The sequence below is a fragment of the Bufo gargarizans genome, chromosome 10, assembly GCF_014858855.1.
Source record: "Bufo gargarizans isolate SCDJY-AF-19 chromosome 10, ASM1485885v1, whole genome shotgun sequence".
In the NCBI taxonomy this organism is placed as follows: Eukaryota; Metazoa; Chordata; class Amphibia; order Anura; family Bufonidae; genus Bufo; species Bufo gargarizans.
In genome coordinates, this window is record NC_058089.1 from 27151730 (window position 1) to 27168652 (window position 16923).

Sequence of the window (16923 nt, forward strand, 5' to 3'; positions counted from 1 at the left end):
CTTTATTTATTACAACTAATGGGTCTCTAACATTCACTGCACAGCCCTGGGAATGTCTGGGTGGAGACCACCACCATGGGCTGTGAGTACAACAACCACCATCATAGCCACTACCATTTCTTTTTTATTCCCCTTTGGGTTGCCTCCTATAAAAGGCTGGAATAGTAGCGGAAGCTAGTTGAATACAAGATATAAAGGTTATATTCCAGGTTAATGTACCTTCTAATCCAGGTAGTGTGTTCATGCAGTGGCCACTGGGGTTCCTACAGGTCTTCATGCAGGGAGCTCCACAAGGCTTATAATGCCACTCACACTCTCCTTCAGGGTTATAGTAATCACAAAATAGAGCTGGAAATAACAACATTGCATCAATTAGAAAGTCATTAAAACCTAGAAAGCATCATTACAATATATGCAAAAACTTTGATTTCTAGTATATTTGTTGAAAATACTTACGGCAAATCTCAGGGGTTCTCCATGAGACACAAATTCCTGCTTGACTACAGGCAGCAGCATAGGCAGCAACAGCGGTACAATAGCATTCACAGTCCCCACCAGAATCACAAGCACATGTGTCTTGGACACAAGTGTCATGATAAGGAGTAGGATCAACCTAAAATTAAATATAATTAGAAGATTGTAGTTCTTTGATACTGCATGGAGAAATGTCACATAATAACTGAAATATGTCTTACCTTGGAATGACACTTGGAGAAGGTTGAGCCCATGATAAAGCTGCAGTGCTTCTGGGACCAAGTCTGACGGTATGGGTTGGTAACACAAGGGTCCTTTAGGGGCAGAGCATCAGGACATGTGGGGGCAGCTTTCCAACTGTTCCCAAATTCTTGAATATTGACCACCACTGATTGACTTCTTGTAATAAAATCATTGGATACACTGCCATCATAGTTACCACAAAGACCGCAAACCCGTCCCTGATGGGAATAAAAAGATTTCCTTTAATGCCTATGTAATAAGTACAAACATCGACTAGTTATGACATGCATTTCATGAAATTGTCTGTCCATTCGACTCCCTTTCCATGACCCCTGGGCTATTTTCCCATTTCTGGAGAGTAGGGTTCTGCCCAAGTTCTTTCTCTCCACCTAATAGCAAAGAGGGTGAACCAAACTATAACTTGGCACTTTCTTTCCAAGATCCCCAAAGCAGCCAAATGTCATAGTATGGACATCCTTGACCATACATTTTTTTATAGAATTTTACAAAAAATGAATACATTAGATGTCTGAGCACTATGAGAGACTACTCACCTTGAACTCAGGGCTTAGCTTGATTAAGATACTGGTCTTCTTGTCCCACATGAGAATTAATCCATTCGTGGCCTCAATCACAAGGTAAATACCCATCTGCCTAACCTGGTAGGGGACTTCACTGCCAATGTCTCTTTCCAATACTTCATATGATCCTTCACTCAGTTTCAGTTCAAAGTTCTGCAAAGTACAAGAGACAATAAAATCTTTTATTTAGAATGCTTCGGCTGATGGCTTTAAGAGAGGCTTTTATGTTTTCTAAGAACAAAATAATATTAGCACTTATGGATAAGTACGGAATATTTTGTGCAAATATTGATTCTGTGTAATCCCCACTCAGGATCACAGGGGAAATTTTTTCGTTTGAAGGGCAGGTTGGTTCTCAACGTTTGACCTTTTTACATATGTGTCTTAAAGTGTAACTGTTGTTTTGGTTTATTTTGAATATTGTGTAGAGACACAGATGTTAAACATTTTTTTAATGTATTTCATTAGGGAAAAATATTTCTTTCTAGTAGAAAACATAGTGTACAGAGTCGTCTTAGCAAGGCTCTAACAGTGTTGCTAAGGAGAATCTGTCTTCAGTCTGTAGAAGACACCTGTGCGTAACATGCAGAGGATTCCAGTCGCTGCCTCTTAGCACTACCTCAGTCCCTGACTATGGACATGTGGTCTAACTATCACTGTCCATCACCCTGCCCATCTGGTTTGTTACACACATCTTTAGTGCTCAGTAAAATGCCGAAGACTTAAGACAGACTCTGCTTAGTAACGCTCTTTAAACCGAAATGACAAATTTTACGCTTTAAGTTACATTTCGTAACACCTCAACCTATCCTGAGTTGCTTTAAAAAAATAAAAAATAATAATATGATGTCAAGATGTCATTATCTCATGACAGTGTCATGAGATATCTATCCTATAGGTGTCTATATGGTTGTGTTGTAATTTACAGTCTGATAAGGGTTGCATGTTTCAATATGGTATTGAATTAGTATCCGGACGAATTGGAGTCCTTACTCATATTCGAGGTAAGGTAAAGGTGGGCACGTCTGTATGTATATAATAAGAGGAAATACATTTCTAAAGTTTACCCACACCCTTCACCTCATCCACTTCTTCTCCTATTCCTTGGTATATATATATATATATATATATGTATATGTATTCTACCATACTAACTATAGATCTGTGAAGTGAGATACAAATCAATAAGAACATTTTCTAAAACTTACCCCAAGAAAAACCTTTATAGCTTTAGAACAGGTGGCTCCCGTTGTCCCACACTGGGATGTTCTCCGTGATGACTCGGAAAGTACCATTTCCAGAGTTAGATAAGCAATAATCCTATAGGAGAGCACAGAGTAGTGTTAATATAAGAGACGGGTACAAAACTACATTACTATTACTACTATACTATATCCAACTTTGATACTGATTTTTGCAATCATATATTCTGCTTATGCAGACTCTCTTCAGCAAGTACAGTGAGACTCATTAGATTGTACAATATGCTTCACCAGTACCTGAGTCAGCGTGTATTCACAGTCACCGCTAAAATCGAAACGCTTGCCATCAAAGGTGACATAGTGTCCTTCTCCATATACAACACACGTCCTATGACACTCATTCTGTGTGCACTGCCACTTTCTGTCTTTGCAGGTGCTAAAAAAATTAGAAAAAGATTTAACATGACCATAATGTAAAATGTTTTTGTGCACAAATACAATGCTTTAAAGTTCTTATAATATTGCAAGGATTCTGGGAAAAAAAATCTACTATATAATGAATAAGTCTCTGCTGCTTGTATAAAATTTTAATATTGCAAAAATTCTGGGGAAAAAATATACTAGTCTCTACTGCCTCCCTGTGGTTGCTTTGTGTACTGAACTGTCCTATTATATACAACTAAGTCTAGCTTCAAGTCTAGCTTCACACTAACTTCAGAGATCTGGCAGGATGTACCGGCAGGGAAAAGTCTGCCGGATATATCTTGCTAGAAGCTTGAAAATCTCCATCCGGCACCGTTAAGCAGTGGTTTTCTTCTTGTCCGGTTCTTGGTATATTTGCTGGATCTCCACTGGTCCCCATTACAGATTTCAGGCTTCTGAATGCATAGAGAAGAGCCTGCCGCATCTCTAGCGCTAATGTGAAGCTAGCCTAAGTGGATCTTGGAAATGTGAAGTTGCATGTTGCTTACCATGTATTACAGTCTTGCTGGATGGTTTCTCCACTTTGGTGAATTTCTCCATTGTGGACACATGGACACTCTTCCTCAAGAATACAGCTGCCATTATTGCTAAGCACAAGGCCGTCCGGACATACACAACCCGCAGCACACTGAATACTGAACTGTGGGCACAAAAAGACAGTTTTTATAGAGTGTACAGTTTTTAGGGCAAATAAATCTTATTCACTTGCTTGTTTTGGACAATGTTTGTTTGTCTCTCAGTCAATATAGGCTAAAGCCTTTTACACACTGACGAAATGTACCTAACAAATGCAATCCTCTGTATGTAAATTGTCATTTTTATCAGTACTTTTTCATCTGTATACTGTAGATACCTCAACCGTAGTATCGTGATACCGGAGTGTACCTCTAGTAATCATATACTCTTGGGTACTTGGGATGGCAGCAGCTATGGGGCACATTAGCAAAGAGGTCTATGTAGAAACCATGCCTGAAAGTGATCAGCAGTTTGAAGATGCTGCGGCTTACCAGAGCGACATCAGTCACATGGAGGGAGATCTTTCAAAACTGGTGTAAAGGTGTAAACAGATTCCACCTCTCATTTATTTCCCAGAGCTCCCTTATTTGCTATGTATGCTATGCAACTAAACTAGGTTCCCTTTACACCAGTTTGATAAATCTATCCCATGGTCTTTAAGTGAATGGGACTGAGCTGCAAAACCAAGTACAGCCACTATCCAATAGACCATGTTGTGCTTGGCAAGCTGCAAGCAGGCAGCAGCACCCAGCGGAGGGCCCTAATCAGTAATGAGGTTGTCGTGCTATGACATCACATGTTACTACAGGGGTTCATGTCGGTTTGGAACTTAGTTCTCAATTTTGCTGTAAGGCTACATGGCTGCTCCCCTGTCTATATCAGTTACTTACACATTCCATGTCCAGGGTTTGGCACGTTTTCTGACACTCGGCTCCTTTTCCTCCCTTTGAAGCATTGGCGCAATCAAAATAAACCATATTGTCAGGGCACACTGAAAAAATAAGGGAGATGTGAGACTACAGTCCTCTAAAAACATTGGTAGCATTTGTGGCATTTGTGGTTCACACAATGATCTTAATTTCCAATACAGCCAACCTTTGCCCCATGCTTTTCAGAAGTGACCCACAAGAAACTGACAAAATGTGATATTGGGTTACCTGCAATGGTTGGTGTTTTGCCAACGCAGTGTAGTCTGCCACTCTGGCATGTGCTAAAATGAACAATATATATTTTTTAGGATTTTTTTGTTATTTTATTTGTAAAAATAGAGCATACCAATGAAAGAAATAGGACATTTACAAAAATGTACAAACATACTAGGGAGGGGTGAAAAGCAAGGATGCCCTGGAAACAATAAAACTTCAAAGTAACAACTATCTTTTCAAAATGCCATAGGACCACACAGTAACACCATATAGTAATCATCTGACTTGATGCTTTTACTTACCACATAGCCCCCTTGTCATAAACGACCTCTCCTGGTGGCATTATCGATCCCTTGTAGTAACAGGGACACTGCTTGTCAATAACACAGGCTCCGCTGTCATGAAGGTAGGTATCATTTGGGCAAGCACAGCCATCAACAGTAGGGAGCTCGAAGCTGCAGCTGGGGTCGGGATCGCTCAGAGAACGGCAGGTTTTCTGGCAAGTGCTAATGGCATACTGATAGGTGCTGTTCTTTGGGCAGTTCTTTGTATATTTATCTTGAATTTAAAATACAGATATTTATTATTTTCCACACTTATATAGTGCTGTAATATTCCATATGAAATTTGCATAATGTGGCTCACAATCTAAGTTCCCTATCAGTATGTCTTTGGAGTGTGGGAGGAAACCGGAGAACCCAGAGGAAACCCAAAGCAAACACAGAGAGGACATACAAACTCTATGCAGATGTTGTCCTTGGTCGAATTCGAACCCAGGATGCCTCCACTGAGCCTCCGTAGCAGCTATATATATATATATATATATATATATTATATATATATATGTTACATTGATCCACAATCCACAGATAGTTAAATACAATCAACTATTTTTTATAAACAGCCATTACAATAAATGCATTGGTTTAAATTGAGGAGATAAAGAGTTTTACAGGTAGTGCTCCATAGGAAATAAGTATGCAGGAAGAATACTGTCCCCCCTCTCTTTCTATTGCCACCTGTAGGTGCTTCAATAAGCCTAATCAGGCTTATTGATCACTTAATGATCTCTGACATAAGCTTACTATTATCTGGCTGTTTTCCTAAAGGCTAGGGTAGACAGACATAGGAAGTTACACCTTAAGACTAGATGTATATAATCCTCCCATTACAGTGTTATTGTGACGGACTGAACTGTCACTGGGGCTGCTGTAGAGGCCTGAGGGCTTGCCTCCTTCCTATGGACTATGGACCCAGAACTATGGGGATTGTCCCTTGCTGGAAGACCTGCATAAAAGGCTGGCATGTAACCTCATTAAAGGACCAGTTCTACCCTTCATGAAGTCTGGGCTCATGTTTGGGGGATTGGAGAACTACACTCTGGGGATTGCTATAATCATTATACTCTCCAGAGTATAATCCCTAGCTCTTGTAAGAGCTGTTCCTCTTCCTATTCTGCTCTCTGGACTAAGAAGAGGTTTACCCACTGGAAGGTCCAGGGTGGGTGGAGTACGATGAGATCCCAACCAAGCTACGGCAGTTCGTGGGGTCGGCAGTGCTTACGGTGTCGGGCAGAGTGCTTATAACCCTTTAGGAAGCACTAGGAGCATCCATCAATGGAGGTACCCAGTCGGGGTGCCAGGAGATCTATTACAGTTATGTATACTGGTTTGCATTCTTTAGCAAAGTTGATAACTGCATAAGTGTAGAAATAGTAAGGTCTTATACTTACCACAGACGACACCTCTCCACCCTGTCAGGATCACTCCCTCAGCGGCACAGGCCCGTACGTAGGCTGATAATGCTGCACATACACTGTCCTCACTGTTTTCATAGTTACAGCTGTCATACATACAATTCTGTAGGAAGTAAGAGGAAATTATTCTCTGGTCCAAACTCTGTATCATCAAATTCTAATAGGTTTTCAATCAAACAAAGTGAATAACTCAAGTCCAAACACATCTCCCAATGGAATTTTTTATCTGGAACTTTGGGGTCCACTATGGCTTCAGAAACATGTGGGCCAGTCCAATCTGCATGTTTGTTTGAACTCTGTTACCCTATGTATGTGACTATACGGCAAATCATTGACAATGCTTTAACCACCTCAGCCCCCCTACAGTAGCTTAAACCCCCTTAATGACCAGACCACTTTTTACAATTCTGCACTACACTACTTTCACGGTTTATTGCTCGGTCATACAACTTACCACCCAAATGAATTTTACCTCCTTTTCTTCTCACTAATAGAGCTTTCATTTGGTGGTATTTCATTGCTGCTGACATTTTTACTTTTTTTTATATATAGATGCGTGAAGAGGAATAACCCGGCCGCCCGCAGGACACATCAATGCGTTAGGCGATCGGGAGGTGGTTAAAGAGTCACTATAACTGTACTTTCAGAAAATGTTGTTTCATTTATTAGAGAATGTTTTAACTAGCAAATTTCTTAATCACTCAATTTAAAACATATGCCTGCATCCACCTGAAAAAAGCTGTCATGGCCACTAGGGGTCTCACTTCCACTTCAGTTGAAGCCCACTACCTGTTGTCAGGCAAAATCCCTAGTAACAGAGACACCGAAGACGGCTTAGAGGAAGTGGAGGCATGTCAGAAATAGCTAAGATTGTGAACCTAATAAAATAACCGTTTATATACTGTTTCTGAACATCACAGGAGCCTCAAGTGTGTCTATAAGTGTGATTTATCTCTCAATATCTGAGCTGAAAACAAATAAATTGGAAAGTAAGGAAAATAATGTCACCGCAGTACAGTGCTGGAAGAGATACACTCCCTGCTTCTCAGTGAAATGCATCTAGCTGTGCAGCTGAAATATGGCTGAAAGAGATGTTAGGTAAACCAAAACTTAACTGCTTCTTCACAGTTAGGTTTGTACAAAGAAGCACAGCCATTATTTAAACCTTTTTTGAAAACTTAGGCACGGTTTGAATAATTTTTCTTAGTCTATGGATGACCAATGTGATGTACAAGACCATATACAGAAAGCACAATGCAAGATTTAATAGTATGAAGGATATAAAAATAGAAGATAAACTTCAATTACCTTTTGATATATTTCTGGATGCACAGCAGCATGACAAGGTGCAAAAATTCCATTGCTGTCCGATAGCTGAGAACACCAGTACTGGGCAAATCTCTCTGTAGTAACCAAAATGACATTTTATGCATTTCATATGGATTTCAAAGTTACAAACATGTATAAGAACTATAATTTTTAGCATGTTACTATGTAAATTCCCTCCTAGTTTCCCGGTCAACATACCATTCTCCACACTGAGAGAACATGGATTATCATAACTCTCCTTCACATTTGGACAGTCTGCCTGGGCCTTCCAAGTGTTGGCAAAACCAGAAGCTGTTCCTTCCACAAGTCCACTGCCAGCTCGGAAATCATCTGTTTGGATATTGTTGAAATCCCCACACAGTCCTGTTGATCAGAGAATAGGATTGTCAGGAAGCTACTTCTAGGAATTTGCACAAGTAACAAATGCTGAAAATGAATCTGCAACCAGCTATATCTAGGACATCTGCCACCTTGAGAGAAATCTCCCAGCTGGAAGCAGAATGCTTTTTGCTCATATGAAAATGATGTATCGATGGCTCCAAATACACTGCCGTGGTTAGAATATTTAGATATATGGGCGTGTATGGCAGTCTCTCTTCATATCTGCATTCAGGCTTTCATTTATAACGGAAGATCTGTCTCACAACCTACAACAGCAGCACATGGTGGACCCTAGCGACTTATAATCAAATCTCTAATTTTACTGGAAAAAAATAGTATTGCGTGTTGTTTGAATCAAACTTGATGAAATCTTTGATGAAAGGTGCTAATGGAGTGTGTAATCAAGAAATGAACTCAGTTACCTAGTACAGTTGAAAAAAGACATATGTCCATCAAGTTTAACCAAGCGATTGGAGGCAATAAATGTTCATTTTATTTAGTTCTAGCTTTTTTTTTTAAAGCCATCAACTAATCCCTCTGTGACCACCAGCTGACTATTTCACAGCTAGACAGATATTATAGTAAAGAAGTCTATTCATCTCTGGAGACTTTACCTTTTCTTCTCCAGGTGGAGACAGTGCCTCTTTGTGTTTTTTCTTTTGAGAGGATTTTATATGGAACAGCTTTCACTATATTTTTTGTATGGACCATTTAGATATTTACAAAATTAGTTATGTCACCCGATAGGTGTCTCTTCTTAAGATTAAATAAATGTAATTATTTTCTCAGCTTAGACCCTTGATACCCCTAATCAGTTTAGTCGCTTTCCTTTGTACTCTTTCCAGCTCCAGGGTATCTTTTCTATAAGCTGGTGCCCAGACCTGAACTGCATATTCCAGATGTGGCCTCTACCAGTCCTTTGTAAAGTGGTAATAGTGCATCCCTGTCCTGTGACTTCATGCCCCCTTTAATACACAGCAGTATTCTGCTGGCCTTAGAAGCAGCTTATTGACACTGCATGCCGTTACTTAGTCTGTGAACAACAGAGAGTTGCAGAACTGAAGTTATTTTGGTCATGTTGAAGGAAAGCCTAGTAGAAGCCTTCCAAGAGTTGTAGAGCCATATGCAATATATAGGTAGTTAACAAGGAACAAGAACTATGCACAAATATCAATTAGTAACTTACCACATGCTTCTCCCTTATACCTCTCATCCAAGCTCACAGAGATCTGCATAACAGGGGTAAGCTGGATTTGGATCTGGATTCCACTGAAACTCTTAACAATCAAGTAAAAGGAGGAAGGCTGGAGCACAGCAAGATTGTCTGGAAAAGAAAATGTATATTGTAAAGTGGGGAACCTCGAGAAACAGTAAAATTACATTATTGGTAGGCTATAGTCAGGAAGTTCTTCTCAATGCCTTTAAACCACATACATTTCATTTGGACTAGAAGAAGTGTAACAGAAGTCAAGAACCTATCTCCATCTTCAAGTACATTTCAAGTAACCATTCTTCATGAGAAACTAATCCACACTAATTACAGTAGTTCAGTCGTTAAGTTAAGACTGATTTAAGAATGCAAATTACAGAAGGTGTACTGTACCTGTAAAGAGAGGTAAACTGGAGTAGATTCCATTCAAGAGGACAGTGCCAGAAGATTTGACTGTTATGACCTGTAAAAGGAGTCATGTCAGTGTATACAGTGATTAAAGCTGGAGTTAAATAGTAAGGCTGTGTTTATGCTCAGGTTTCTTGAGGCAGTTTTGGAAGCCAAAGGCAGGAGTGAATTCAAAAAGAGGAGACTTAGGCCCTGGTTTATCAAGAGTGGTGTGTGCTATGCCGGTCTTGAAAGGACACACGCTGACAGACAAGGCGTTTAATTTACGATGAGGTGCAGGCCTCATCATAAATTAGGTGCCTCCTCGGGTAGTCTGTGCGCTAGACTGAAATCTAAGTCAGATCAGAGTTGCCATAGATTTCAGTGATTATTTTCACAATTTTTATGTGTGTAAATAATAATAATTATGCCAGGGCCTACTGCCTTGCCAGATCTCACCCTAGATATAACCACTTTTTTGGAAACCTGGTGAGGTTGGCAAAAAAATGTCACTTGAGACTAAAATGTCAGTAACACAGTTAGTATTGAAGACTAGGAACTTGGGAACAAGAAAAGCTAAATGAACCAAACCAAAAGGCCAATACTCACAGTAAATCCTTTCTCCAGGGAAAGGGTAACACTTTTTAGGCAGGTCTCTGTTTTGGTGACACCGCATTGCGCCAGCTCAACAAGTACAGTAAACATGTCTTGAACGCAGTCCTGAGAAAGCAAATTTCCATAGTTTACAATGAGAACCACATGAATCCTATACCAAGTGCTGGAAGAGATTTTTACTAGCAATATTGACCGGTATTAGTGATTGTCACAACACTTTATCATTCAAGTCCTCATAGAAGTTACAAGAACTGCTATTTTACAAGGGAGCCTGTCATGTTGAACATACAGTCTTCTCTATTGCGAAGCATGTTATAGAGAGGGACGAGCTGGGCAGACTGATGTATAATTTTGTAGGAAAAGATTCAGTATAACTTGTATTTGTATCCCTTGTCTTTTTATCTTTAGGAGTACAGTGGGCAGTCCAATGATTGACAGCTGTTTACTAGAGTAAAATTTTTTATTAATAAAAAACAAAATTGATTCCCGAGCGGGAAGGTTAGATTGGGCGATGCCGAGTGGGACTCCTGTACCCTTTATGGCCATTGGCTAGATACATCATGATCTGGTGCTGGGAGCACCAAGTACTTATGTACCTGGCCAGTGCCCGCCCTCTTGGACTCAACTGAATCGATGGCAATGCAGTTGAATATCGCAGCGAGGCACTAGAGCTGATGATACCCGTCCTCACCGTTCACCCTCATATGTTCCAGGTCTACTCTGCATGAGGCCTATGAGGCAGCAAATCAGTCCGCTTACCCCAGGTCCCAGGCATCACGATAATGTCATTGTGCCCTCCTGCAACGAGATGCAGCATGATTGAAGTCATCGCGACTGCCTGCACTGGGAAGCCAGAAGAGGCCTGTGACCTGCCTCACAGAAGTTGGCAGAAAACAGGTCTCAAGTGAGCATTTATTAGTTTTTTTTTCCTTCCCTGTCCACCTATCAGCTCCTCCTTCTCTTAAGGATTCTGCCTGCAGATCAGACATCATGTTCAATGTGACACACCCTAATTAATAGTTATATAATAGTTTATTTAATAGTTTAAGGGCAGCTAATTCTAGTAGACTTCTATGAAATAAAACTCATGTACAAGGGTGCGCTAACAAATGCTAACAGACTTCTATACAAGATGTGGGTATACTGGGCATATTGGTAGACCCCTTGATGTATAACTCAAGGGAAGAAATATGTTGAGAAAAGTCAAATAAATATTCTTGCTAAAAATATGTGGGTGATCACATATGGAAATATCATGTACCCCTTACTGTACCAAACAAACCTATACATTGTAAGGGTATGAGAAATAGATACCTTTGTAAAGATGTAGTTACATTGCCCATGGAAGTTATAGTGACTACCATCATAGGTGTAGATATGAGATCCTCCCTCCAAAGAACAGTATCCGGGACATGGAAGGTCCTGGCAGCTCCATTTACCTCCTTGACAGGTGCTAAAATGGGGAAAAAGTAGTAACAACAATGATTGATACTAACATACTGTAGCTATACTGTAGCTTTAGATCTACTAATAGTAAAATAGAAAGACATGAAGGTAACATTAGGGTTCACAGTGAGGCACTGCTGTAAGTTGAAAAGATCTGTATTTTGTACCAGTTACGGCAGTTCGTGCTGTAGGATTCTCCAGGTGCATATATCGTATTGTTGTAAGTACAGGAGCACTCGCTGAGTGGGATACAGCCTTTCTGGTGAACATCATCAAATACAGTTCCTGGAAGAAAGGCAATCATGTACATGGAGTAAACCCTTATGCTTAGTCCCAAAAATGCAACATCCATGGTCCAAAAGGTCAGTGGTGACTGTGATGACCGACCAAGAAATAAAAAGCAGCAAGGGAATGGAAAGTTTTAAAAATGTGAGAAGTGTGGAATTGATAAGGTATGATTTATTTTATTATTTTAGACTATTCAGAGCCTTTTGATCCAAATGTTCTAAAAAATTAAAAGCAAGGGCCATAAAGGACATAATGCAATCAAAATAAGCAACATCCTAGAAGATAGCTTACCTGGTGGACAGAAGCAGCCATCCATACAATGTTCTTCACAAACATGGGTTTGCTCAAAATTGGAACAGGTGTCAGCACAAGGAGAGCCACACTCATCATACTGCAGATTCATTGGGCAGGTGATCGCTGGAAATCAAAATGTACCCGATCAATACAGAATAACAATGCTTAAAGAATAGCTGAATTCTAAAAACAATCTGATTGCATTTTTCTATCCTTGGCATGCTCTTCATATTCACCATGTTTTTATCAAGAATATGTGAGAATATATTTACCACACATATTGTTTCTCCAGTTACTTGGTCGTCCACCAGCATGGGCACACTGTCGGGAGTACTCGGCTAAAGTGTTACAGAAACAGGACGCGTCATTTGACGACTGACAGCTGCAAAGATCTGACATACAAGCTTCTATGTAGGACTTCTGGGGGAGACGTATGCTACAGTCATCAAATGCTGGGCTGGAGAGCATGCTGACACAGGTGTCCTTCTGTGGGGGCAAAATTGAAAAAGGCAATTAGTAATATAAATTTAAATAAAGAACATTTGTAGTCAGTTCTATTCACTGATCTCTTTCTACTACAATCACTGATTATGTCAAACCAAAATTACAGAGTAATTTCCTTTGGGCAATCCCTTGTAGTCTTAGGGCCTCCATACACATTAGAACATTGCTGGCCAATCGGACTGCTTTCAGTTGGGCCAGCCGTCAATACAAACTGTATTGGGAACTCCTGACTCTTCCCTGACAGATGATGTTGGGCGAGAAAAGGATGCACTGAATATCTGTGCCTGATCCTTTTGTTTTCCCAGGAAATATTTGTGCCTTGGCAGTGGCTTTCTCCTCTTTCCTCACTGAAAGCCCTTGCATGGTCGGCTAAAATGAGTGTATGTGCATAGGGGAATTGGGAGAGTTAACAAGCATTTGGCCTCCAGGTATAGCTTGGTTTAGCTTGTGCCATTAATGCATAGATGTGCCAGGTTCTTCTGAGGGAGACAGATGCCCATTGTATCCACTCTCATGTCTGAATGATAGATGCTCTGAACTACGGATGCCCCCTTGTAATGAAAGAAGAAAAATAAAAATATACAGCTTGTGTTTAGATTTACCAAGTCACTGCAGTTTTTTTGAACAGATGAAATAACATCTTCACAACGTTCGGTGGGCCCGTCAAACTTTTGCAAGTTTCCAAATTGTACAGGAGTCAACAGTACATCTGTGCAGAATGACAAGTTGATCTATTTTACTTTATTCTTCCCATAAAATCACATTAAAATAGGTCTTTTCAAATACACCTCAAGTTTAACATCATTCAATCGATCAAACTATATATAATGATATCAGATTCAGAAGCACACATTGCTCTTTGAATCCTCCATGAACATATGTGCCTTCAGAATGCAATTGACACCTATTCCAAATGTTTATGTTCTTAGTAGCTCATTTTTTTGTAGACGATTCTAAAATTATTTTATTGTAATGTATGTACATGGTATAGAGTCATCTGACTTACTGTTGGTTTGGAATTCATCCTGACTGATCCCGTTCATATTTCCACACAATCCACACGTTGTGTTCATGTATTTTGAGGACAATTCAAGCTGGACATTAAATGAATAACATAATGTTACAATTAAATCTAATTTCAAATGTACAGTTTTGTAAAACAAAGATAAAATCTTCATTTGAAGACGAGGCTTCCAGTTATTCTGGGGGGTTATGAATTTGTGAGAATTGATCGTCTAAGCCCATCAGCAATGGCAAAATATGACCAATACGAAAACTCATATATTTAACAAAGACAAAAATATTCAGAACTTACCATCAGAGAATCTTCATTATTCCACAAAAGAGTTAAACCCAGCTTAGCTGACACCTTCACATAGACACTGGTCTGCTGTATCTGAACTCCAAACTGGCTGAATGGAAGCGAAACCCTAAAACAAGAAGACATGTCAGTCTCTGCATTTTCTCTGTAGGACCGTATGACTAATATGTGGTATTCTGTAAGCTCAGACTTACTGTTCTCCTCCCACAATGATGTCTCCCTTCTTCATCTCAATGACGAGCCCTTCAATCTTTATAACCACATAGGACAGAACTGGCTTCTGTGAGTCAACAGAGCGCCTTATCTGGATATTAAAATCTTCAAAGGTGTTTTTGCAGTTGGAAGAAAAGAGGTAGTTGCAGGGTCCAGGAAACTGGTAAATGTCTCCATCGAATGTCTTATAGTGGAAATTTCCCCAGGTGCTGCAGACTCGATCATTGTGCGCCGGATTCGACACTGTAATGATAGAGTTGTCAAGTAAAGTAATATCGGATACAATAAAAGATACAAATGTTTCGGAAAAATTAAATAAAAAAGATGCTTTGACAATGAGAAGTTGTTTATGAAGTACAAGTAAACTGATGATTTTGATGGTTATATTGTACTTTAGCGAGAACCTGTTACAACGGAATGCAGTGCAATTTGCAGGAAGCATGTTATAGAGCAGGAGGAGCTGAGCATATATATATATATTAAGAAAGGATTTTATAATTTTATACATTTACATCTCTACTCTTTCTGAGCTCAAGGGGGACTATTTGGGTATTATCAGTATTTGGCAGCACTCTCTGTATAAACATTTATATAGTGGTAATTGTTAGTCACTGATAAGACAGCCCCGTGTACAAGTGAACTCAGAAAGAGCAGAGATGTAAATATATAAAATTAATCATTTTATTGGATCTTTTCCTATAAAACTATATATCAATCTGCTTCACTCTTCCTGTTCTATAACATGGTGGCTGCAGATTACGCTGTGATTCGTAGTAACAGGTTCATGATACGGGAAGTTATTTATTGCTCATTTAGTTTCATTATCATTTTGCAATTGTCGGGAGGGGTTTAAATAAAGGATCGTTCTTGTGATCATTTTTTCTTCAATCACTTCCTCTTATGGAGTACGTGGTTTATCGACAGCACGTCCCTGTTTATATGAGGGGATGTGCCGCTGACAAAAAATCATGTCTTGTCTGCCTAAAACAGAATTGACAATAAGTCAATACAGGGACTACATATCTCTCATTTTCAGAGACAGCCCTAGCAAATTGGGCAGTCTTGGGTCAAGAATATGTGGTGTACAGTTATGTTAGCCTCACTGATGGCCAAAATCTACTAGTTACAGTGTTGGTAAATATGCTAAAATATGCAACCAATGACAAACAAGCACTTGCTTGCATGATTACATTGGTCAATGATCAAGAATTAACATTTGTACAAATCATCCCGCAGTTAATACATGATATACAGTAACTGTTAAACAAAGAATCATTCATCCAGCAGCCATGTCTCCAGATCCTCTCATAAATATGCATGTTTGGTTTGGCCAAGCATACATATCTAGTGAATGAAGAAAAAGTAGAATGCTTCCAGACATCTCTGTCAGTGGCCCATCTCCTGAAAACAATGATAGGGCTTCATCCTTATCAGCCAACGAGGGAAAGTTGCGAGTTTGGCCAGAGGTTCAGCAGACATACTGTAGATCTAAAGTGTATGGTCCTCTGTAAAGCACCTTTAAGATCTATGAGTGTTATCATACATAGTTGTGGGGGTCTTTTGTTTTGAAAAATGAAAAGCAAATCAGATAAGTGACTCACTTTTTGACCTAATCTGTTTTCCTTAGAGATAAGGACCCTGACAGTCACTAAGAGAAGCCCATCTAGGAGGACAAAATAATTCCAAACCTTTTTTTCTTTTCCTTCCTAGGAGTAAAGAGTGGTGTGACCCCCAGGGCCACATTTCCCTCTCTCGTTTGTTAATGTTCCCCTTTGGAGGGGAATGTACATAATTCACGATGAAGGGTGAAAAGACTAAACTCCATGTCCACTGGTTCAATCGTAGTTCTAGGGTCTGCTGACCTAGAACTAAAACCATGGCTATGGTTTTGGGTCAATATGCAATGAAGTCCAATGCACCACCAACAAGCCTTAATTCAAAGCTTTGAACTTTGCTTATTGGAGTCAGATAGGGCTCACACCTCTGCAAGCACTCCATTTCTTTCTCTCGTACACATATTACTTCTACACGATTTTGTTTTCAGTCAAACATTTACTGTACATATAAGCTACTTAATATCAATGTAACATTTATGAAGTAGAAAGCTATCAATGTATCAAAAGATCTGGTCATAGTATGCAGTTGTGACTTGATGAAAGGCATCTATGACTGAATATACAATACCTACAGATTTATCCTTCCGTGCAAATTTCCTCAAAAGTCAAAAATATTACTCACCTCGAGATGACAGTTCAAAGGCATGATTAAGTGTCAAAGCAGAAAGGATCCAGAGAACTGGACCCACAGTGCCCATGGTGCTCAGTGACTGTAGGTACAGTTTACTGAGCAGATGGTTCTGGCCTTTGGTGCCCAGTTTAGCACTATATATAGGGCAGTTACTTTCACCTCCTTAGGAGGAGTGGTCAGTAGGGGTCTTAGTTTTGATCCTTATAATTACACCAAAAAACGTCAAACCCACAATTTCAGTATAGATCTGATCAGTTATTATTTGGATTACACTGATCCCTTGTATCT

The 16923-nt window shown here is 39.6% G+C and overlaps 1 protein-coding gene across 1 annotated transcript in view; it reads right to left on the reverse strand.

Annotated features, from left to right (window-relative positions):
- Nucleotides 1-16702, reverse strand: part of LOC122920017 (mucin-5AC-like) — a 43106-nt gene extending 26404 nt beyond the window's left edge. The window contains 26 exon segments of the mRNA XM_044269227.1: nt 220-348; nt 457-613; nt 696-935; nt 1272-1451; nt 2507-2557; nt 2559-2618; nt 2798-2936; nt 3472-3623; nt 4390-4490; nt 4657-4709; nt 4947-5202; nt 6377-6503; nt 7709-7803; nt 7928-8092; nt 9297-9434; nt 9714-9783; nt 10317-10427; nt 11637-11775; nt 11936-12053; nt 12348-12473; nt 12623-12836; nt 13457-13563; nt 13861-13948; nt 14170-14284; nt 14370-14631; nt 16627-16702. Of these exon segments, the coding sequence (XP_044125162.1) occupies nt 220-348; nt 457-613; nt 696-935; nt 1272-1451; nt 2507-2557; nt 2559-2618; nt 2798-2936; nt 3472-3623; nt 4390-4490; nt 4657-4709; nt 4947-5202; nt 6377-6503; nt 7709-7803; nt 7928-8092; nt 9297-9434; nt 9714-9783; nt 10317-10427; nt 11637-11775; nt 11936-12053; nt 12348-12473; nt 12623-12836; nt 13457-13563; nt 13861-13948; nt 14170-14284; nt 14370-14631; nt 16627-16702 (3469 nt within the window).
- Nucleotides 16703-16923: the final 221 nt, after the last annotated feature.